Source organism: Gouania willdenowi, chromosome 1 (assembly GCF_900634775.1).
Source record: "Gouania willdenowi chromosome 1, fGouWil2.1, whole genome shotgun sequence".
Classification (NCBI taxonomy): domain Eukaryota; kingdom Metazoa; phylum Chordata; class Actinopteri; order Blenniiformes; family Gobiesocidae; genus Gouania; species Gouania willdenowi.
In genome coordinates this window covers 31376540-31402500 of record NC_041044.1, presented here as the reverse complement: position 1 = coordinate 31402500, position 25961 = coordinate 31376540, and the positions used below count along the sequence as shown (strand labels likewise).

Sequence of the window (25961 nt, the reverse complement as noted above, 5' to 3'; positions counted from 1 at the left end):
CTCCTAATTTGTTTCATTTCACCCGAATCACTCTCTCTAAATCAATCACTGACTTTTCCGACACGCTGCCTGTTAATCTTCATTTTCAGTGCGTCACATTGTGCGCTGTTGGTTCGATTCGCTGTGGTTTCATACTAACTAATGAGTAGTCATTTACAGGATTAATGAAGAAACATTGCCCCACTGCAGCAAAGCATTCACCAGGATTGCTGTGATGCAGTTTAAAATATATGCATTAAAAATGTCATTAGCATCTGACTTTCATTACATTTTGCCTTTAAATTATTACCAAACAAATGTATTTCCCACTTTCCCTTCTGCTTGTTATTGTCAAGTGCTGTAATTGCTGAGATTTTATTACATAGAAATGGACTACATGAAGTTTTTTTAGCATTTCATTTTGACTTATTATGAATAAATAACCAAATGCTGTTATGCGGTTTATCTAGTCGACTCCATGTTTGGCAAAATGAAATTACCATCAGCCGACAGAGCTGGCTAAAGGCCAATTCTGCTTTCAGTCAACCTGTGGCTTTTTTAATTTACTCTGTTATGGCTCATTACATCTCTTCTTAGCCTTGTGGGACATCTTTCTCATTAAAGTTTGGGTCAACAACATCAAAGTGACCTTCCAGTGAGGAAATGTTCATTTTTGTCAAAGCACATACTGTAAAAGTGATTGGCAGATCCCTTTTTTTTTTTTTTGTCGGATTTTTCTGGTATCTATACATTCACAGTCACCATAAATGTACTTTGTTATGATTTCCGACAGTTCATGCATAAAAAGATGGAACGATATAGTGTGCAACAAGATAACGCAATAAGCTGTAACACAGGGGTCACAACACGGTGCCCACGGGCCTGTTCTAACAGGAGCTCTGTCTAAAATCTGATTTACCTGGCAGGCTTCAAACTCACAAATATAAATACAGGTGATGGATGTATAAATGGTAAATGGACTTGATTTTATATAGCACAATATGCCCACACTGAAGCAGTCTCAAAGCGCTTTACATAACAGCTCATTCACCGAATCACTCTCACATTCACACACCAATGGGACAGGACTGCCATGCAAGGCGCTAGTCAACCACTGGGAGCAACTTAGGGTTCAGTGTCTTGCCCAAGGACACTTCGACACATTGTCAGGTACTGGGATCGAACCCCCAACCTCTCGATCAGAAGACGACCCTCTACTACCTGAGCCACGGTCGCCCTATAGCCTTAGTAGAGTTCAACACTGCTGCACTTGATAAGTTTTTGTACTAAATTAACCATGTTTTAAGATTTATTTTCACTGAAACATTGGGATAGATTCAAGTGTTGCAGATGGGATTTTGCTAAGGAAGCTGCAGTATGTGATAAGAATAGTTTTTTTTATTTAAATACAAAATTGTAAAATTGTACAAATGTTTAATGTTTTAGTGGCTAGCAAAGTAGGAACAATGATTTCCTATGAAATGTAAGGAAAATGAAACTTTCTCGAATTAAGAAAAACAAGTGTTGAATCATTTCCTACCGTTTTTGAGTTACTGCCAGTTTTCCTTATTATCTTTCCCTTTGAATATATATCATAGCCCTTTGGATTATTCAATGCCTTTGAAGTAGCTCACGGTTTCAGAAAGGTTGGTGACACCTTCTGTAACACATCACAAATTGTATCGTGGAGGGTGGTATCACGAGATGGAGGTCAGATTAAAACAATCCAGATTGTTTCAGTTCGTTTAGATTCTCTATATACCTATTTACCGCTGGTTGAAAAGATTATACAACTGCAATTTAATCTTTTCTTTTTTCCTCCCCAAAAATGTATCGTCATTGCCAGCCAATTATCGTCTATCGTATTGTATCGTGAACTCAGTGTATCGTCCCACCTCTAGTAAATAAACAGCAATGATCAATTTTGTCATAGCAAACGTCAAGTAGATCGTGATTATTTGGCCCGAAGTGAACATTTTATCCTTAAAGTTGATGTGTAACAAGCAGAAGAATAGGGCAGCATATTAATGTAGGCAAGGCTGTCAGCTACCAAAGAAGGATGGTAAGACAAATGAGTCGGAGCATCTTCAGAAGTGCCTGTGTTGTGGCTTTTTCCCCACTCTGCAGCTCTCAATATGTAATTAAATTAATCCAGAGAAGAAAAAGCATCGGTGGCCATACCATGGCTTCTTGTCAGCTGCTGAACAAGTTGATGCTGGACGTAGCAGGAAATTTAATGGAAATTCTAATTGACAAAAAAGATGAATGCGTTAAATCGGGCATGTCAGTTGCACATATAAAAGCATAGATTATCATTTAATCTCTCACCATATCATTTCCTATAGAAAAGCTGAATCCTCTTGACAAATATCTGCGTATATTTGATAAACCAACTTGGATTTAAAACACTCACTCAGAAAAAAAAAACACTCACTCAGAAAAAAAAAAACACTCAGCGACACCCAAAGCAATTAACATGAACTTCATGACTTTTGGAGCAGCCTGGCTGCACAGAATAAATCAGTATGGTAAGTGACGTTATTACATCTTGATGCAATATCTAAGATAAGTAATCAAGAAATTTAAAAGGCCCTAGCTTAGTTATTTAGGTTTAATAAGATACTGTAATTTTTTAAAATTTTTTTCAAAGAGAGGCCGCATCTCTAGGATTTAATCCACCAACCAGCAGAAAGCCACTGCATAAATACAGTATATAATAAATTCTGTGCCACGGTAAAAACACACTATATCTGTCAATGGAGCTATTCAATGGAACAGTTGCAGTAAAGAAATGAAAACCTGCAGATCTATGGAAAAAAAAAAGAAAAGTCAAACACATTTTTACAAACCACAATCTGAATGGATTATGAGTAAAAAAAGGACTTTGAGCTAAATCTATAGAGATGTGCAAGTCTTTCTATGAAATACCAAGTCATACTTTATTATAACATCTCCGAAATAACAAAAAGGTGAAATGTTCACATTGGACACTGAAGCTCTTTATTACTTTTATTTTCATGATTCGTCTCAAACAAAAAAAGGGCTGTGTTATCCCTGCACAATAAAATGCTCTGACACTTTCACATTTAGACAATGAGGCCATACTTTCCCTCAAGTCCTCTTGTTCCTGAATCCTGAGTGAGGATTCACAGCCTAAAGATGTCATTCACATTCTACTTTAGTCAAAATAATGTAACACATTGTTGTGCTTTAAATTCATTTTGAAATCTGCTCCAAAGCTCCAAAGCTGTTGACCTTCATTCTTGATTCAAAATGAGATTTTTACTTCAAAATGCTCTTCTCTTATGCTTTTGAGTTTTTAAATATCACAAGAGCATAAGATCTTTTTCTATTTGATAAAACTGGAAATAGTCACTCTTTTCTTTCTTTCTTTATTCCTCAGTGATCAGCTGTTGTCCCCAATGAGCTCTCTCTTTGCATTTGTCTTCATGATTAGTGTAGATTTGACTGAGGAACATCTAAATCCATTCGGATGTTTTAGTAGCATGTCTAGAATTTAGTTTCCTGAGTGGCCCATGAACCCTAAATTATGTAATGTTGGGAGTAAGGATAAGAAGAGAGATCAATCACTGACCACGTTTTATATCAATTTATAGACAATCCATGCTGTATGAAACCAACATGTCTCCCCAAAGCAATGTCCAATTCTCAGTTCTTCTTTATACAAACTTTGAACTGCAAAAATAGCTAATTAATCACCTTTAAAGTGCCTTTTTTACAGTAGTTCTACAGTGGAAAATGAATCAAACAAAAAGTGCAAATTAAATTTTTCTCCCTATCATCCAAACACGTAAGCGAATACTATTAAGTATTGTGGTTCAATGAACATCATGTACTAATTTAGTGGCTCTGTTATTGAAGTGTGACCCTGATGAATAGAGAAATCGCTTTTAAAGAATAAAAGATCTTTTTTCTCTGCCCCCAAAAGGTTTTTGGTACCCTTTGAACAAGCTCTGTCACCTATGAGTTGAGAACCTCTGCAGTGTGGTATGGTAAAAAAAAACAAACGACTTTTTAAACTTTTCTAAAGAACAAAGTGCTTATTTGCACGTGTGCATCATAAGTTACAGAGAATCACAACAGTAAAACTATGGAGTTTTGCTTGTTCTGAGTTCATCAGAATGGTGTGACTGTGAGATGAATTCTGTTATATATTTGTTTTATTTATTCCTTTTCTGCAAACTGTTCAACAAAAAAAAAAAAAAACTTTTATCTAATTCCCTGCCACTGAAGTTGGCATCAGACATTCATTTAAATCAGATTATTTTAACTGCAAAACAAAATCCTCATCGTGTCACTTAAGGCCATGGCTGTAAAGTTTACAACATAAAAGAAGCTACAGTTGACCAATCTAAGTGCATTCCCAGCAGGTGCTGAAATTGTGGACACCTTCGGCTTTGTTATTCTTTGAAAACTAGCACTTTTACTTTGGTATGTGTCACAAATGGCATCACCACATGAATAATGCTGCCTGAAGTTGAGGTGGAAATTAAATGTTGCAACTGCAGCCTACACTTACATTGATTGATCCCTTGAAAAGGTTTTACTTCTGTCCCTTTCTCTTGCAGCACGGTCACACTTGTTATTCACATTGTAACGCAGGCTTTTTTTTTTTTTCATTTCTCACTGGAAATAAATCTCAGTTCCACTCCCACAGAGAGAGATGAGTGCAACGTGAAAAGAAGTGACACTGTCCCTTTGAGGGCAGCCTGACTGCATGTAAACGTCCAATTCTCTGCTCTTTTATCATCTCTTATTCTTGGTGCTTTGGCAAAGCTCATTTACAGACAAAATTACCAGGCCAGCTCAACATTAAAACCTATAAAGTGCACTGACAGATATTCTTACGGTAACATGACCGCGTTTTCAAAACTTTAAGAAAACAGGTGATGTGATAACAGGTGATGTGATAACTCTCATTATACAAAGCATTTATTAAACAATCGCACCAGTTTAGGGTTGATTCTTAATCAATTATCCATAGAAAATGTAAACATTGATATTCATACAGTATTATTTTAAGCTTAAAATGAGTCATTGCCATTACCTGCCTCATCAATATTCTGCAGCTGGGTGGTCACACCCATGGGGTAAGATTTGTCCTAAATAAACAAAGGTTGTGATGTATGAACTTTATTTTCATTTTTTAAATGCGATGGGGTACCGTTACTGTCAAAAGCTGCACTTTATTCCCATGGATATAAATCTCATTCCTGTGGACATGAATCAGACACAATAAATGCTGTAATGCAGTAAAAATGTGGATGCCAATCGCCGTTCAAATCACGTTCATTCACTCCCATGCAAACAAAGTAGAGAGATTAACTTCACCTGATCTTGTTTGCCTGTGCAATGTCCCAATTCTTCTTCTAAATCTCGTGTTAAACAGCGGTTGACAAACAGTATTTTGATGCGTTGCGGGACTTTACTCGACACATAATGCCTGTGACCTTGTGATGGAATTCGACATTATCGTATCGAATTCGTGTCCACAGGACTGAGACACTGGCAAATTCACTTGCAAGTATATGTATAGAAAACCATTTACAGTCAAAAATTTTGATGCAATGCAGGCTCCATTTTTGATAAATCAAAAATCTGTGTGGATGATTTGTGTACAACTTAAGTGTACCATAATTTATTTAGTATTTGGTGAAAGTTACAAATCTGTAGTACATATGGTTTATTTGTTATGAATTCTCTAAATGTAGAACATTAAAAGGCTCACTGTAGCAACACCTTTAAGACTATTGGCCTGTTTTTGCAGCTGAGCCAACGTGGAATGGAACTGGAGCTTTGTGCAAAATGTGGTGATTGTTTGAGCTTGGTATGTATGAAAAAGAGGAAGATGTAGAAGAGGAAAAGAAACCAGAGAATCTGAAGAAATCAAACACACACTGAATTAGCCGAAATTGTGACACAAAATAATAAAACGTTTTGTTACAATTGTCCAGTTAAATAGCCCAACTATAGGTAGTAGTGTATCTGTATCTGCTTCCGGGTTTGTTACAGCGAATCCTATTCTCATGTTTGATTTTGGAAAAGGTATTTACATCGGATTCTCTTAGTGACGCAGCCCTCCTTATTTAACCGGTCTCTGCATGAGGAGGACACTGGCTTGTGCCCCCCTTAAAGCTGCAGCATCGAGAAGCTATGGTTCATGTCGGGGATCGTACCAGTGATCGACCCTTTGATTTCATGTCTGCTTCATTAACCATTAGGCAGTGTAGTTCTTAAATGCTTGTTCGTTTTTTGGTTCTATTGAATTCCTCCTTTTTTCTTTGCCACAGAAAGTGGAGAAGATTTTAGATATTCTTTGTTTGTTTGTTTAAAAAAGATTCATTAAATGTGTGTGCAAAACAAAGTCAGTTCAGATATGGGATAGAATTTTTTTATCTGGTGACCTTCATACACAGACCTTAAAACCACAGCCCTCCACAGGAAATGAAAGGAGTTGAATGAAAGCTGCTGCTTCTTTGTCACTTGTTGTTTTCATAAAAAGATGAAAGGACGTTAAAGAGACTGTGTCCGACCTTGGCCCAGAAAAACTGATGTTTATCAGTTGGTCGCCAATTTCACTGATACCCAATAACGCTTGCAGGAAAGGTTTTAGTCAGAAAGTTTATTTCGTTCTCTTCTTCTTGTGGGTTTGTTAGTAAAGTAAAAGATTACTCACTGTGTCAGGTTGAATTACCAAAGTTCCAAACAGAAACAGTTCAGGAAATACAAGTGGTTTGTGGTTTATGGCCCTTTTACAGCACTGCACCAATGTTTATCCTGTAGTTACAACACCAGCCAAATGCCACTTAAATGAATGGACACTTGGCTGGTGTAGGTGATACATGAAATATCAGTCAAACAAACATCTTAGGGCCGGATTCACTAAGATCTGAAATAAAGGGTGGTAAACCAGGTGTGTCCCTAAATCCTTTGATGGTGCAGTTTCTTCACCTGCCGTGAGGAATTCACTAACATTGCGGCAGTTATAGGTGCGCGTATAGACATGGTTGGGACCGCCCATTTAATAATGTGGAAAACAAAATGAACAACAAAAAAAACTTTAAAACCTAATGATATTCTTTCCCCCTAATTTAATGTCTGTTCCATCAGTTCCTGTAACTTTGCTCTTATTAGTCAATGAAAAACAGGGCAATTTGGACAGAAACCCTCCTATTGATCTGATCGGTTGATGCCATTGATCTGTGTTAATGCAGCAACAGTCTGTCAATCATTTGATCAGCTCCATTTGAAAATGATCTACTGACCATCATCCAGCAGGTCTGAGCCCCCGAGCAGTGCTTCACGCATACTCTCATTTGTGAACATTGTTCCATCACTGCGTAAATTAAGCAGCTGATCAGCTGATTCTGGCCTGACGCTCCTGCCATCAACGCGACACGAGACGGTGAAAACATGGAGCGAAAGACACACAAGCTCCCTGGAGCGGTTAATCTTGACTATTGTTTTATTTAAAATATTTTCATATACTAGAAAGGTTAACTGGAGCCTTTTTTAATCTCTGCTGTGTTTTGTGTTAACGTTCAGTGCAGCGATGATCTCTGTGTGTGTGTTTGCACCTGCTTGTCAGTTGTAATATTTTTGGCGCATAAAAAAGTCAACGCAAACAGTTCTTAATTTGATGAACTGCATTACGTCCACTGCATTCATTTTACATTACATGAACAAATACAGAGTTGCCAGGATTAGTGCACAAAAGTGACAAAATGCAGATGTTTTTATGCTGTATTCTATTTATTCATTTATCTTCTCAGTTTCTTTTTTTTAAACTGCATTGCATTTGAACTACATTTACAATTGAAAAAGTGAAAGTATAGAATACAGTTGTTTAAAGATGTTTGTTTTTAATAAGAAAACAGAAGAATAATTTCAAAATGTATTTTTAATCAAATTATTATTTTTTATAAATTACTATAAATTTCAGGTGATCCCACATGGGGTCACGACCCCAAGGTTGGAAAACACTGCTTTACTTCCTTTGGTCAACCTGCAATCCATTCGACAGCAGTTAAATCACAACACTAAAACTGAAATTTAAAAGCAAAAATGCCGGCAGGTAACTGCAAGCAACAATTTTAATTTAATAACCCATAACTCATTCATATATTATGATAAATACATCAGCCACAATAGCGATCAATTACACTGAGGGGCAGATTCACTAAGATTGTAAATAAAAGTGTCCCTAAATCCTTTGATGCAGTTTTCTCACCTGCTGAGAGGAATTCACTAAGATTGCAGCAATGATTAGCGTGCGTGCAGAAGTGGGGGAGACCGCCCTATTTAAATGAGCGTTTTGCTTGTTCAATGTTGAGACGCGAGGCGTTAAGTTGGAGGCAGATGGACTTCTGTCCTGCTGCACAAACATTTAATAATGTTTTTGTTTTTTTTTAAACTACTTTAAAACCTAATGATATGTTTCCCCCTAATTTAATGTGGCTGCTGCATTATGTCCTGTAACTTTGCTCTGATCAGTCCATGAAAAATAGACAGATTTGGACAGAAACCGTCCTATTGATCTGCCATTGATCTGAGTTAATGCAGCAACAGTGTCTGTCTATCAGTCGATCAGCACCATTTGAAGATGATCTACTGACCATCATCCAGTAGGTCTGGCTCTTGAGTATTCATTTGTGAATATTGTGCGTAATTCTGCATAAATTACTCATGCTGCTCAGCTGATTCTGGCCTGACACGACACTCCTGCCATCAATGCGACAGAGTTTTACAGTCAAAACATGGAGAGAAAGACACTGGAGATCGAAGCTGTACGTCCGCAGCAACATCCATGGATCTGTATTTACAGTTTTTGGTTTCTATTGTGGTACCATATACAGTTGTACACTACTGCGTATTGCTATTTTTGTTAATTAGTGCTTACATAATACGTATGCTTTTTAGTGCAATATATACCCACATTTCTGCATGTGACAGTGGTGACAGAGAGGAGGAGCCTGTCCAAGGTGAAGGTCATCTTGGCCATCTTGAGTACCACCCACTCCATGATGTGCTGGTCAGTCACAGAAGCACCTTCAGCACCAGGCTGATCCAACCACGGTGCTCCACAGAACGCCACAGAAAATCATTCTTGCCTGTGGCGATCAAACTGTATAATTCATCACTGTAACCTCATAGCTTGATTGTTGTAAATATCTAAATCATATTTGTATTATTTTTGTAAATAATACGTATCATTATGTATTATCTGTATCTGTATTATCTATCCTACTTTATTTTCTACTATAATGTGCGTGTATCTGATCCCTATTTTTTTTTTTTTTTCTGTGGCTGTAACATCAGCAATTTCCCCCTGGGATTAATAAAGGAATTCTGATTCTGATGTGCATCTGTGTGTTATGGCCATCGTGCAAATGTTATAGCCAACATAGCACTTAATAATCAAGAAAGTAGGGTAGTGCACAGTGTAATATACTCTTCATATTCCTGCACAATATTCTGGCAATGTGCATTATGAGAACCTGAGCCTCCAGGACTTTAGTATTACGGCACTTTAATTAGCATCACTTCAATCTACGATGTATGATTGTCATGGTCCCTGCACTATGTCACTAGATTATTCACAGTTGTTGTTATGCTCTGTGTGTTTTATTCAATTACTGATGTTTGTTTGATGTTAATACCAACCTGCTAATGACAGGGACATGGCTACAATCCCATGTACATACATTAAATGTTTATTAATACAAATTGCCCAATTTAATAAATAAACAAATACATCTAAAAATAAATTAAAAAAAATAAATCTGAAATATTTAGCTGTTTTCAGCGTCACTGCTTTATCTGAGTTCACAAGGTTGTGAGTTCTTCCCTTTTTCAACTGCGCCTAAGTTTCCTACCTTTGTCTATAGGCAGCATGCCTTATTGAATGAAATGAAAGGGTGAATTTCTCTGTGGCAGGGATTTTCAAACTCAGAGTTTGGTGACGTGTGGAGAGTGTAACCTGTTTTACGCCCTGTCGTGGCAGGAATAAGGTCAGGTATTGTTGGTTTGCTCCTATATATTTTTTGCGCCTTGATGGTGTTGTATTTGGTACTATTGTGTGTGAGAGATGTGTGTTTTTTGTATTGGAATGCCCTCCTTGACCTCAAAATAAAATCCAGTGCTATTGATGCATGAAAAAAAAAAAAAAAAACGGCTTGGAAGCCAGCATGACAGATTTGTTGTCAAAACAAACCCCTAAGCATTTTATATTTGGGACCAAAAACTGACAAAAAATGTCTTTTACCAAGCTGTTCCAGCTCTTGGGAGCGTTAAACAATGAACTGTTTTTGTTTTCAGTTTTAGTGTCCACTCTAGATTTCTAAAAGGCTATGTGACTTGTGAGCTAAAAGCTATTGTCGTTGCTTTAGATGTATATAACTTACAGCGAGTAATAAACAAGAGCATGTTAAGTAAGGTAGGAAAAAAAAAAATGGAAAATTAGAGGTTTATGACATTAAAATATATTTATTTTCATAAAACGAGTGGGGGTAAGGAACAAACAAAATGTAAAATAACAACTGAGTTTAGTAAATTAGTGAATCAAGACACAATATGTTACCAATTAAAACACGTTTTTTTTTTTGTTTTTTTTTTTCTGCTTTTGGTAAAATACAAATCTATAGCTGAGATTTTAAGCACCTAAAAAAAAAGCATCTAAGTTTTAAGTTTGTAAATTCTACCAAATACATGTATCTTGTAATAATGGTTAAACAAGTTTAACTTCTAGGTCTTTCTTTTGTGTGTTATATTTACAGTGAGCTGTAATTACAGTTTCACTGTATCCAGATGACTGGTCACTATCCTATTTATTTTTTTAGTTTTATGTGGGTTTCATCGTCTCTCCTTCCTGTCATTCTTTCCTTTTTAATTTGCCATCTTAACAAAGGAATAGTCAGAAATTCAGCCCTTATTTCAAGTTGTCAATTTTATCTGCAAATGCAAATTTCCTTGCATGTGTGAAACCTTGTCTTCTTGCCTTTCACTCCATCACATATGACGGCTTACTCCCTTCCATACTGATTACTCAGGGATCCTCCACTGTTTTTACAAATGTGACCTAAAGCTTTTAAATTGTCCTTATTAGATGGTCTATGCAGAACAAAATGCATTATTTTTGCACCATATTTGTCATATTAACTTTTAAAACTGGAACTATTTTACCTTGTGCTCGGCCGTGTTGAAATTATGTCAGTGATGACACCAATCGCCCCTTTTAGTTCATTGAGTTCTATCGGAGGTGAAGCAGCTTTTTCAGTCAAAATGACAACTTGTGCTGCTTTGGGTTGCTCTAAAAATCAGTAAAAATTAAAAAAAAAATATGATATGAACCTTTTGTTTACAGTAATTTGATAAACAAAATGTGAGCTGGAAAAAAATCTACAACTCTGCTGTTTTGTAGATCAATCAATCAATCAATCAATCTTTATTTGTATAGCGCCAAATCATAACCAATGGTATCTCAAGGCACTTTACAGTAGAGCAGTCTTAAGGATGGACTCTTCATTTTATGGATACACACATATGCATATATACGTATATACACATACATATGTATCCCACACCCAACATGAATTCATCATGGCGGCAAGGAAAACCTTCTGTTAAGCAGCAGGAACCTTGTGTGGATCCCATTCCTATGATGAACAGCCATCCACGTTATGCTGTGTTGGGTGTGTGCAGAGAAAAGGGTGGAGACAGAGCCGCTGAGTCTCTGTAACTCCACACTGAGGATCCCACGGACCTGCAAGACAAAAGCCAGAAGGAGTACAGGAGCAAACACACAAGGGAGTAAGCAGACATAGAGGGAGTGTTTGAAAGAGGAATGGGACCCTCTCCGGTCCCTCTCTAACCTAAATGACCTCTCTCTTAACGCCCTCTCCAACCTCTCTCCAACCGAGCATGCCAGACCCCCCCCCCCGGCAGTCTATGCCTATTGCATCTTAATTATGAGCTATGAGCTGGTTCCTAACTAAAAGCTTTATCAAAGAGGAATGTTTTGAGCCTAACCTTAAAGGTAGAGAGGGTGTCTGCCCCCCGAACCGTGGTTGGTAGATGGTTCCAGAGAAGTGGGGCCTGATAACTGAAAGCTCTTCCTCCTATACTACTTTTAGAGATGAATGGAACAACGAGTAGTCCAGCATTTTGAGAGCGTAGTGTTCTGGGGGGATTGTATGGCACTACAAGCTCCTTGAGATAGACTGGTGCCTGTCCATTTAGGGCTTTATAAGTGAGAAGAAGAATCTTGAATTCTATTCTATATTTTATGGGAAGCCAATGCAGAGAGGCTAATACAGGAGTAATGTGATCTCTTCTCCTAGTTTTAGTCAGTACACGTGCTGCAGCATTTTGAACCAGCTGAAGTGTCTTAAGCGACTTGCTCGGGCAGCCTGCTAAAAGAGAATTACAATAATCCAGTCTAGAGGTAACAAAAGCATGGACTAGTTTTTCGGCGTCGCCCTGAGACAGGATAGATCTGATTTTAGCAATGTTACGGAGATGAAAGATGGCATGAAGAAGAGAAAAGCTCCGTTTGTACAGTATGCAAATACAGTACAGGCAACCAGGATCAACATGCTGCTCTGAGCAGAATATGGTGCAAAATAATGTGTTTTGTTAGACTTAGATCTTCTAATAAGGACATTTCAAAGGTTTTAGGCCACATTAGTAAAAACAGCAGAGGATCCCTTTATTATTAAATATTTCCTTTATGGCAATTTTTCATTACAAACTATAATGAAGTATTTCCTTTATCACAATGCGGTACAATATGTTTTGTTTAAAAGATGCTCATATCAGTGCTTGTGGCATTTTATTAACTCTTGGGATAAAATACTTTGGTTTTTGCCTCTATATACTTCCTCTCTATACAACACTTTGACTGAGTACTCCATAGGGTCATATTTTAAATAAATTAGACATGATTTAATTTCCTTTTGCCGGAGAGCCTCGGCTGCTGCTCCTTTGTCTTCATTCTTTCCATTTATTTATCACTCACCCCAAACACCTCAGATAATACACTGCATACTACTCAGAAATCTGAGCTGGCTTGTGTTATTGTTTCTATAACTGTGTGAGAAAGATACCACAAGCCCGTTCTTTGTGTCATTCTCTGGCCAACTTGGTTTGTGTTACACTGTCAGCTCTCAGTAGCTGTAATTTTCTAGCTATACAACTTTAGAGGCCAATTAAAAGAGTTTCTACAGGGCTCACTGATGCATTTCTGTTGGTCTTATAACACAGTTATACACAGTGTGTGTCCAGGATGTTGCTTGAATCTTTTGCACAGTCTGTGTTCATTCCCGTTCTGCTCATTGTGTTGCAGGATTTATAAATGTGTCAAAACATTATTTTGAAGAGACTGCAATTAAACAGATGCATACCCTGGATGTTCTTCAAGCCAGATCTTTGTGAAATATCCCTTGTACACACACACCACAGACATACACACACTAATTTCCAGGCTGCTTCTGAGATCGCTGACACTCCTAATATGGACTGTTTCAACAAGAGCTGAAAGCCCTTTACAAAAGAAACTCTTTATTTATATGTTTAGCCAGTTGGAAACGTACAGTCTTTTATAATGACCTAACAGCTTGTATTCCTAAGCATGTGTTACCAGAAGCTCAGAAGTACTACATGAGCATAAGTACTGTGTCCTACCTCAACACCACATGTATAATGCTCATTGTACACCCTCTAGATCAGGGGTTCTCAACTTGTCTCACCCTGGGACCCACATTTTGCCATGGCCATTAAATCATGACCCATTTTTTTTTTGTTTTTGTGTTTTTTTAGAATTCAATCAACCATGTTTAGTTTTTCAAAAATAGCTGTTGAAAACACACAGGGTTCCCGCGGACCCCTAAAAAGTCTTAAAAGGCATTAAATAGTGTTGTGTTCAAGACCGCACTATCCGAGACCAAGACTTGCCCGAGACCAGAATGCACCGAGACCAAGACAAGACCAAGACTTTCGGGAGCCGAGACCGAGTCAAGACCAAGACCGAGACAAGCCGAGACCAAGACCAAGACCAAGACCATAAACATTTTTTTTCCAATTTAAAAAAATATATAAATAAATAAAATTATGGCAAGGTTCGACAGTTAAATAACATTCTCTCTTTAATTTTAGTTTATTTTAAATACATTTGACGGACAAAAAAGGTGCCTGCAAAAAATTAACTAAAATATTAAAACTACTACTGCTACTGATAAATTCACAATTATTCTACATATTTGAAAACAATATTTTTATGTCAGCTGAATGTACAGCAAGTGTTTAAAAGCATTTCTGCCAAGAAATAATGATTCTTGATTCTGATTCTTTCAGTTGTTCAGGTTTAACAAGTCACAGATTTCACAAGATATTTTTTTAGTTTGAAAAAGCCTTTACACAGGTTATTTTTATTAATTCACTTAGTTGATATAGTTTAATTTGGTTGCTGTAATATAACTAGGATATTCAATTAACAAAGGTTTCCAACTGTAACTGTAAAAGTGAAACTTTCTGAAATAAAACTACAAACAAGTTGTCAGCAGTCTAAAAAACAAAGATCTACAGGTAGATGTGAAACTAAATAAAACAAACTCAACCCCTGGAACAGTCATGTAACAAATTAATCAATAGTTCTTGTTGAGAATTATTATTATTCTGGATACAGTGGAAACAGAACCTATAAAAAATAATTATATTGTGAACCTGTTTATATTGTGGGGAACATATTGTATACATACATGTAATTGGAGTCTAAAGACACAAAAAAAACACCACTTTAAAAGATAATAGACTACTATAAGACCTCTTTACAGTTATTTGACTCATTCTGTGATGCGCGGCGATGACGCGCTGGTGACGACATAATCCAAGATGGCGGCGGCCCGGACTACAGCCGATATTATGTAATAAAGCCTTAAAAGACATGGATATAATGAAAAGAGTGGATGGACAGATGCATAAACATGCGGACTTTCACACGGACACACAGGGACTTATTAAACACACACGGAGTTATTAAACACACACGGACCTCAGTAAACACGGTAAAAGGAACGGGCTTCACCGCTCGGCTGGCACTAGGACCCAGAAGCAGAGTAAGTGCGTCCCCTATCCAGCATTCACAGGCTGTAATATCATCAGTTTATCATTTTACCAGTTGTTAGAGCTACTGTCTTTACCAGGGAGATAATATTTATTACTGGTGATTGTTTTCTGGAGTTTTACTGGGATTTTTACCGGTGATTAGTTCATTTCTCCCTTGCGCTCCGCGGTCCAAACTGACACCGCAGCCACACACACACACACACACACACACACACACACACACACACACACACACACACACACACACAGTCACATTAAGGAAGGTTGTGGTCATTATACAGGGTGGATTAAATAATGAATAAAGGATTGTTTTATCCCGTTCTTCTCCGTGTTATTATCACATTATAAAAAAGGTTAAAAATAGCAGGAATTAGTGCTGGTCTCGAACGGTCTTGACGGAAAATCCCGAGTCCGGGCAGCCCGAGTCCAAGACAAGACCGAGTCAAAATGCTTCAGAGTCCGAGACAAGACCAAGACCTTTAAAATTTGGTCTCGAGACCGGTCTCGAGACCAAGACCGGTCTTGACCACCACAACACTAGCATTAAATGAATGGAACTAAAAAATAAGGCCTTTATTGTCAATAAAATGTCTTAAATCAATGTTTCAAAAATCTTACACAAGTATGAATTTATGATTGTAATTAGCCTCACATTACAAAATAAATGGTAACATTGTTTTTTGTTTTGTTCTTTTTTTAAATAAGATTTTTCTTAATGGCTTTTCTTCATAGTTTAAATTTTTTTGTATTTTTGTTGTTTTATAGATTTCTGGCTATTTTTGTTGTCATCTTACGTGCTTTTGGAGTGACCCTAACTCTATGTAATGGATGTGGCGCTTTTTTCCCCCTAATTGTGTTTACTGTGAAGATGGTGTTAAGATTTAAATTCAAATGGCATTAAGAAGTCTTGAATTTGATTTGATTGAAGATGTAGAAACCCTGATATTTTTTAAAAACAAATCTATATATTTTCCTGTGCAACATGCATCTCACAGCATGCCTGTCAATAGAAAAGTTTCTCTCAAAATAAAAGACAAGTTCAACAGGAAAGACATTAAGTATTTATTTATTTTTGACCAGCTGTCCGCGACCCACCCAGTACAGGTCCGCGATCCACATTTGGGTCCCGACCCACCAGTTGAGAATCACTGCTATAGATAATCCTTTAGATCACATGTGTCAAACTCGAGGCCCAGGGGCCAAATTTGGCCCTTTAGAGCGTCCAATTCGGCCCACAGGATAAAGTCAAGATGAAAGAGAAAACATGAATCATTGTCTAATGTACTGAATAACAGTCTGTCCCTCTTAATTCACAATTTTGCCATGATTATATGACATGACTACAGTCATGTTTAATAGTTAAAAACTCTAATTTAAAAAAAAATAAAAAATCTGCAATTTTTTACAATCCCAAAAGGAATTCTCTAAATTACTCATAGATTGGTTACAAAATCAAGGAGTTTTTAAATAAGGATCAGAACTGATATGTGTCCTTTGTTGTTTGGATACTGTCAGTGCTTTACATATTGTATATACAGTATTCAGTTATATGTGGAAGTGCAAATTAGGGCACAATAATGTTACAAATAGCTCTTTTTTTCCCACCTCAAAATCTGTGGCCCACTTGTGATCAAACTGCTCTGTATTTAGCCCTTGAACTTAAAGGAGTTTGGCGCCACTGACTTAGAAGACGGACTAATTGTCTGTCCACAAATTTTTTTTTTTTTTTTTTTTTTTTAGAAGTGGCAAGAACTAAAGCGTCTGAAGGGAACTAAGGGTAGTTTTTGCGTTAGAGGTTGAACAAATGTTATTAAACTGTTTGTAACTGGAGCAATCAAATACTGATCCTTGTGTTCATACAACGCATAGTTGCATAAACCATATTGTGGTTGTATGACGCCTCTCGTCCTGGCTGATGATAATTTTGTCTGTTCCCCTTGCAGCATCCCCTGACAACCTCTTTCCTTGTCTGTGAAAATCACATTGAGATACAGTCACACAGCATGATGTCAATTTTCATGATCATGAACTTCAATCCAATCTATTCTTAAAACAACACCCTGCTGTGACAAATGCTTTCTAGCGTGTTGATTTAAAGGTTATAAACTTATTTTAATGGTTTCATAAAGCTTATATTGGATGGATGGATGGATGGATGGATGGAGAGAGTGTCACTCGTCAGTCAACAACAAATCCTGACTTTTACGAGACTGCAGCTCTGATTAAACAGCACATACTGTAGCTTTGGAATAAACACACAGTCCCTTACCTTTACCACATCTTCCCCCTTGATAACGACAATACATCTTCATGGTTTGTTGATAAACAAAGCATCTTACTTTGTCAAGGTCAAAAATGTTACACACAAGTGTATAATTGCTCCGCAGTTTTTCTTAAACTCGAATTGCGTCTTCTTGATAAAGGAACACGCAGAGTGGATATTTCGCCATTGTTTAGAAGCCGCCAAGTGTAGTTTAAACTATATAATAAGACTTGTGTTAATATCATAAAGTTCCTTGAAACGTGTCCTCAAAAATAAAGGGTGCCAAGACTTGTGTTTGGATAACAGGAGGGATTCAACGTCTGTTTTGTCTCTGACCACCACAGTGCTTCAGCTTGTTTTCATAAATCCCTGCAGCTCTAAGGGGCAACCATAGGAGATCTTCCACAAATGTCACACACAAAAATATCTGTTGAATACCTGTTTTTCTTTGAAAGGAAGAAAGAAATTTACATTTTTGGGTTTGGTTTTTAAGTTTCCAATAAGAGAATACTGTATATGGCATAAATGTTTTTAAAGGGGCAGTATTGTGAAAAAATCACTTTACAATGGTTTTGCTACAGTGATATACATTCCTTTAGTCTCGTTCAGAGGGCCTAAGCTGAAAAAGGTCTGTTTCCTCCATCCTTTGTTATCCACATTCTGTAAAAAGTCAGCTCCAAACGGGTGAGGTGGATTTTCACATTGCGGCAACTCCTCCTCTTGACAATCCTGGCTCCTCTTCCCCTATAAGAACATGGCGGTTTAATATAGAATATACATTATACTTTATTGTCATAAATGTAAAGCTACATATACACAAAATCTATTCTCTGCATCTAACCCCTCGATGAGGAGCAGTGGGCAGCCATGGAGTAGCGCCAGGGAGCGGTTCCATTTTTAGTATCCGTTATATCACCTTGTATTGACTTTGACATGATCTGACGTGTTTGTGACCCAATGCGACTCAGCGGTTGGACAAAACAAATGATTATCATTTTAAATGCACTATTCCTGTGGTCATAAAAGGTAAGGATGAGAAGAAAGTGACTTAGCAGCTTAACACTCCGGTGAGTGTTTGAAACAGCTGACCGACTCCGCTGCTGCTACTGCTGTGATAAACACAAACCCTGAGGCAGCACTGAGACAGACTCACAATCACAATAGCCGCTTAAATAGCCATGTGTTTTACTGTTATGTGCAGTTTTTTGGCTGAAAACAATAACAGTGTGTGGATAGCAAAAGAAAATTGCTTTGGTGATCACTGATCACCCTCGCAAGAGCGAGGCATGAAGTCTGCGACTACAGACCCGCCTACTCATGAATATGCATGAAGGCCCAAAAATCACCTGTTTATAGAAGCATCATTAAATGGACTTTTCAGAACTCTGGAAAACAGGTGAGTTTGGGAAAATAAACCTCAAATACTATGTTGTTGGGGTTCTTAAAACAATTGGAAATGGGTGAAAAATAGCATAATTCTGGACCTTTAAACATTAACATTTAAACATGTTGTTCACAGCATGCCTCATCATAAAGAAATACATTTTATGTTTCTCTTGAGGCTTTTATTTTGAAGCATTTTTCTTTGAATTCATGCAAACTTTACAAATCTGTTCAAACCAAATCAATCTGATGGGACCATATTTCTTTTACAAACGACATAAAAGGTTGGCAACGTGGATGGCTTTTACCTCAGGCTGCAGGTCATTTTGTGTTAACACTGATCTGAATAAGTATCAGATCCTGGTAACATTGTTTACTGCAATCTAGGATTAGGAATTATTTCTTAAATACTTACGTGAATGAAACAAAAACATTTAATAAACCTTTCTGATGTTCTAGGTTTCAGGTGCTGCCAATCTACAACAGTGTAGGCATTCCTTTATGTTCCAGTAGCTGTGACAGCAGGATGGTAGTTTAATCTGTTATACTGTATATACTGTTCCTACCCTACTCTTGTTATCTGCACTTAGTACAAATTGCGTCTCTCTGACAGCTTGTGATTTTTCCTTTGTATCTCTCCCGCTCTGCTCTGCAGGTGGTGAAGATGATGATTATTGTGGTGGTGACCTTCGCCCTGTGCTGGCTGCCTTTCCACGTTTACTTCATCGGGATAGGCCTCAACAAGCGTCTGACCAAGTGGAAGTACATTCAGCAGGTTTACCTGTCAGTCATGTGGCTGGCAATGAGCTCCACCATGTACAACCCTATCATCTACTGCTGCCTCAACAGCAGGTGGGTTGTCATCAATGGCAGAAACTGTTTCGCAATAATTAAAAACTTTAGTGACACTATACTTAAGAGTGTGAGTATAGTTACCTCAGCCAAGGAAGTTATATTTTCACCTGCGTTTACAGTATTTGACTGTTAGCAGGATTATGTCAAAAGTGCTCAATGGATTTTGACAAAACTATAACCAAAGACAGACCTTACGACATGGAAGATTACATTTAAATATTTGAGGTGATGCAGATCAATATACAGATAGGGGATCAGTTTCAAAGATCCAAAAAATCCCTATCTCTCACCAATGGCAAAATTTCAAAAATTCATATTTCAATGACTTTGGTGTGTTGGGTTGGGCGCACAATGACTTGGTGATTAACACGTCCGCCTCACAGCAAGAAGGTCCTGGGTTCAAGCCCTGGGGTGGACACTTGGGCCCTTTCTGTGTGGAGTTAGCATGTTTTCCCTGTGCTTGCCTGGGTTTTCTCCGGGTACTCCGGCTTCGTCCCACTATCCAAAAACAAGAGTCTGAGGTTGATTGGGGTCTCTAAATTGGCCTTAGGGGTGAGTGTGAGTTGGGTGTTTGTTTGAGTCTTGCCCTGCAGTGGACTGACGCCCTGTCCAGGGTGTATGCCCAATGAAAGCCTGAGATGAGCACCAGCAGACCCCCGCGACCCTGAAAAAAGGAACAAGGTGGTCAGAAAATGGATGGATAGATGGATGTTGTGTTGCTTCCTCAATAATTCCACTGAGTTTCATCCAAATTGGATCCAAATTGCACCTTTAATCATGATTTATATTTAAAAAAAAATGTATCTACTTTGTTACGAATGGGAATATAAAATTTCTTACAAGCCTTCAAAGTACGAATGATCATGGTACCTACCATGATTAGGGTTACTGATCCAGATAACTACCAGTATCTGGTAAAGAGGATATTTTTTCGAGACATGTCTATATTTACATTAATCAATATTTGTTTGAGTTAGATATCAATATATATGATCCTTCAATAAATCCGCATGGCAATAAAACACAAAAAATCTATGACCAAGAAACATACAACCCATAGTTGATGTTTTGGCACAATATCTGAGTACCAAGAAAAACAAACCGTGAAGTGCTGATCTTTGACAAGTTTCTAGACTGTCAATGGGAGGGTCGATTTCTATAGCCTTGTTGTGTCTAGCCACACCACAGTTAAAGGTCAAACCACCCATGGGCTTTTTTTTGCAGCTGAATGCAGAATTAGAGGAAAGGACAACTGCTTTATTCCAAAGAAAGAAAAGTCACAATGAATGGAGGGGGATGGACGTTAGATGTATCAATCTGATGACTGCAACATCATACAGGTCTGCACCAGATCTCATAACAAGCAGCTCAATGCAATCAGAGGTGTTAAAGCAGTCCATCATCAATGCCTCTGACAAGAGATAACAAACAACTCAGGTGTTGTATGACTAAACAACCAACACTAACTTGACTTCTCTGGTTCTGCTTTGTATATAGTGCATTTGTAATCCTAAATTTAACCATATTAATTGGATATATTCAGGACACATACTTATATATGGAGGTAGATTTGTGTCTTTCTTTATTATTTAATCCAATAAAGAAAAAACTTTTAATTAAAAAAATCACTTCAATAAAAAAAGCCTTTTTAATAAAAAAAAGTGTAATTCAATCAAAAATAAATATTGTCAATCAATGAAAAAAATATTTGAGAGCCAAATAATTCAATTTGAAATCTTTTTTCTTACCTTGATTTTTTTTTTTTTTTCTTTGATTGAAATGTTATATTTTTTGATTGAAGAGTAAAAACACAAATGTACTACCCATAATATGGCCCAAATACAAAAAAAAATGACTTCAATAAAAAAAAACCAAAACATTTTAATTCAAAGAAAAAAAAAACATTTCAATAAAAGAAATTCAAAGAAAAAATATTGATTTTTTTTATTGAAATACACTTTTGTTTTTATTAAAAAGGTGTTTTTGATTAAAAATGTTTTTTTTTTTTTATTGAAGTATTTCTTTTGGATTAAATAATAAAGACATCTACCTCCATACTTATACAACATAATTTACAATGCCACGATCCTCAGTCTTCATTAAACCAAGACTCTACCTGCTGAGTCACTGCCACCATTAGTCCCTTCTTTGCATTTCTTTTATCCTATTTTCTCAACATGTTCCCTGCCTTCTCTGCCTGCTAATGAGTTTCATTGTGTTGATACATTCCCAGGTTTCGTGCAGGCTTTAAACGTGCTTTTCGTTGGTGCCCATTCATCAAGGTATCCAGTTATGACGAGCTGGAACTACGCTCTACACGCCTCCATCCAACACGTCAAAGCAGCATGTACACACTGTCACGAATGGATAATACCATGGTGGTGGTTTATGACCCTGCTGAAGGCGACGGTGCTTCTGGCAGCGGATCCGCAAGGAAGCATTCCCTGTCAACTAGGAAAAAAAGCTACGTAACATCTCGCCACACAGAGATCAATGGGTGCAATGATGCTGTGCCTAAGATTCTAAACGGTGGCGTTCCCACCGCTAAGCCTGAGGAATTTTCTTAAGGAGATCGTTGGAAAACATAGTTCAAGCACAATCCTTACATGTGATCAATTCAGTGCGATACACCCAAAAAAATAAACTGAAAACAACTTGTGTTTGCTTAATTAGGACATTGGTGCATAAATGCAAAATTTGATATGTATGATTCTAAACCTTTAAGCACATTAATACAAACTGAAACTAAACTTTTAGTTCAGTTAGGTAAAGAAACTTAGGTTCATAGGCAGCTGAATTTTAGTGCAAATAAGTCATTGTACACCATTAACACAACCCATTCATCGATTTAAAAAACACCTACAGTCAATTTAGTATTGTTTGCTATAGACCTGTTGTTATTAAAGTACATGAAAACAATTGGAGAATGCAAGGTCATCATAAAAAGACTCCAATCTTTGTTTAAACCTAAACAGAAACAGGGATTACCTCCATTAGACCAAGTGACCAGCAACTCACAAAGGAAAAAACATACTGGGAAAGCTACAATTTCATAAGTCCCAGGCTGAAGGAAAATGATCATATTATGACACAATTGATCATTTTGTAATGCATCCAATGAGTTAATCAGAAAAATATGGCAAAGTTCAAATTAATCAATTTTGTTGGCTTAATTGTACATACACAATGTACAGTATATGGAATAGTTTTCAAGAGTCCTTGTTAAGAAGGTCACTTTTACCTGTAAAATAGAATGATATATATATACATATACATATACACTATATATGACATTATATATAATGTTTTTTGTTTTCATCTGTAGTAAATACTAACCATTTGTTTTACAGAAGTTGGATTTACCAAGAATGGTAACAGAGTCTATCTGGCTGTGTATGCAGCTTAGTGTTTGACTTGGAATGGGTTATGTAACATTGTAAGAAACATTTCATGGTGACTGGCAGCAAGCCACGTGTGAGGATACATTTGTAGTAGCCTGTCAATAAACAGGCTGCTGAATGAATGAACTGACTGCGGGTGTAAAATGTGTTTGAAATGCATGTCTGTATCAAATATTTAAAAAAAAGCTGACGCGCTGTTGCAATTAGTGTATTATAGTGCCGTTGTCATGTGCTGTTTTTCTCTCCTGCCTTTGTGAGCTGGGATTCCAACAAGCAGCAGATTACCCTCTGTTAAGTGGATTTACAGTTAAAAGCCATAAAACACATTGACATGGAAACAACAGTACAGTAGTAAAATAAAAACACCACTGTAACTAAGTGATTGGAAAACCTTAATGAGATGTGGTTAAGGGCAGTCTTTGCCATTATAGATCTTTCCGAGTGCTCCAGAAATCGTTTGGTAAAGTCAATATTACATGTAAATTTCTTTTTTGGTGCACATTAAAAAGATGCGCCAGGGAGAAGCAGAGAGTTACAGTGAAGCGTGCACTGTGGTTTCTTTTAGATACAAAGCTACTACCTAAAGTATTCAAGCTATTACACGAAGAGTTTTGACACTTCATTGTGAAATAAAACTTAATCAGGAAAGCTCCTTTCCACAGTCTATTCCACCAATGTCCTCCCTTTTATTAGATAAAATGTATATATATATATAAAATGCTTTGTTGAAATGTATTCACTAGCATTTATTTGTGTAAAAATATCACCCAAAGCACTTTTTCACCGTTTTATATATTTTATCGCTACTTTGAAAGAAATTACAACTCTCACATTTCTTTCAGTTACCAGTACAATCCAAAGACTTTGGAAAACATTGATTATTTATATACATAGTAAACTACCAAATTGAACATTTCTCATGGTAGTGTAAAGGTTAATGAGCCTGGCTTGTAGTCGGAGGGTTCGAATCCAACGTGGGTCATCACTGTGGGACGTTGAGCAAGCCTTAACCATGTGTTGTACGTCACTTTGGATAAAAGTGTCTGCTAAATGAAATTGTAAGTAGTTCTCTTCTTAAACTCTCCAAACAACAAAATCTTACTGAATTGTAAATGCATCCTTATTATGAGAACTGTGACATTGTTGGAGCCAATTAGAGGTCTCACTTTTAAGATGACAAACAATAGTCTTTAAAGGGCATGACAGTTGTACAAAGCTTCTAAATGAGCTGATTTGAAAACTGCCAAACTAATCCCAAGCCAGTTTAAAATGTGTGTAGACAAGATGTCTGACACCATGAGGGACGAGAGCATATGGATACAGCATGTGGGAAAAATCAAAATGTAAACGTGTGAGCTCCTAAATTTTCTAGCCGTGGACAAATAGACCAATGGGCAAATGGACCAGTTGACAAATGGACCAATGAGCTAGTTGGCTAATGGACCTGTGAACTAATGGACCAATTATGTATTGATCAGTGGTGAGCCTGGCAGCCCAGCTAATGTTAAAAAAAGCACTTGTGATCTATTATTGATATTATCATTATAGTAGTAGAAGTATTTCTTCCCCTTTTTGTTGCTGCGTAAGCAACATAATGCACTGTGCATTCGGACCCTTTTAAATCAGGACTACCATTACCACCTTAACAAGTTAGAGCAGCTAGTCTATTAGTTTTGATTGACCCCCAGTCCCTTATCCCATCCCCCTGTAGCGCCATCTACAGAATTGGAAAACTGGCTTTTCTAACAGGGTTTGTTCTTGGATTGTTACATTAGTTTTTTTGTATGTCAATTAGCATTATAAGCAGTTTTGAATGTTAGACTTATTGAAGGTATTTATTTAAGAATGTGGAAAAATGCATGTTGAGCTTTTCGGTCTTATGCATTTCCAAGCTGTATTTTAATTAAGTGAACTTTGATATACAATATCAGTCAAAGGTTTGGACACACCTTTGAATGGTAGTGTACGTGTGTTTGTATTTGGTGTTCAAGCCTTTTAGGCCTGTACTACGCAGCTGGATAAGTATATCCTTGATTTATCTCCATTAGTGGGTTTCACATAACCAAACATTCTCCAACATGCCCCTGTCCTAGAAAACCTGGATATGAACACACTCACATTTAACAAGTTGATTTCAGAAAGCCTACATGCAGGCTCTTGTGACAGGGCTAGAGATTGCAGCGTCAGACCAATCACAAACACGAACAAACAGTGTAGAGCAATTTATGTCTCAATTGAGGAATAATTCTTAAAAAATATACTGCTACATAATACATACTATATAATACTGCAGAAAAAGCAGGAAGGAATGAACACAGCTGCTGACACTGTAAATGCGTAAAAACGTGAGTATATACAATACTAATTCAATTTTATTCAATTCAACTTTATTTGTGTAGCGCAAATTATAACAGTCATCCCAATGTGCTTATCAAAATATAAAAAATCCTAAGAAAGAAAAAACCAACAAGATCCACATGAACAAGCATTTAGCGACAGTGGGAAGAAACAACTCCCTTTTAACAGGAAGAAATCTTCAGCAGAACCAGGTTCAGAGGTGGCAGTCATCTGCTGCGACTGGTTGGACAGAAGGATGAATAGAATAGAGAGATAGAACATCAGAGTGTCCCAGACTAGTTGAGTCATGAACCACAGATCAGGAACTGCCACCATCAGCTTTACGACACCTGAAACAGAGAAGAGAGTGAAGAGCGAGGAGAAGGCACTGACTGCAGAAAAACATGATACAGTATTATAAAGTCAGCCTGCCTTGACCTTGGGCCTCACTTCCAGTGGCCTAGTCAACACTTATTATAAAGGTGACAAATCTCTTCCCGTTTTTTGGTAAGCTAACAGTGACTCCAAGGACTGTAAATGTGACTGTTCACAGACAAGCCCATGTCCGCTCTAGCATTTAGGTAATGATTCAGTCCTGTTTA

The 25961-nt window shown here is 37.2% G+C and overlaps 1 protein-coding gene across 2 annotated transcripts in view; it reads left to right on the top strand.

Annotated features, from left to right (window-relative positions):
• Positions 1-25729, top strand: part of tacr3a (tachykinin receptor 3a) — a 43333-nt gene extending 17604 nt beyond the window's left edge. Inside the window, exons 4-5 of one of the 2 annotated variants that reach the window (XM_028458759.1) lie at positions 19422-19618; positions 21855-25729. In XM_028458759.1, the coding sequence (XP_028314560.1) occupies positions 19422-19618; positions 21855-22188 (531 nt within the window). In that variant the 3' untranslated portion in view covers positions 22189-25729. Of the gene's footprint in view, positions 1-19421; positions 19619-20845; positions 20917-21854 lie in introns of those variants that run through there. The other variant, XM_028458765.1, reaches the window with a different exon arrangement.
• The last annotated feature ends 232 nt before the right edge of the window (positions 25730-25961 follow it).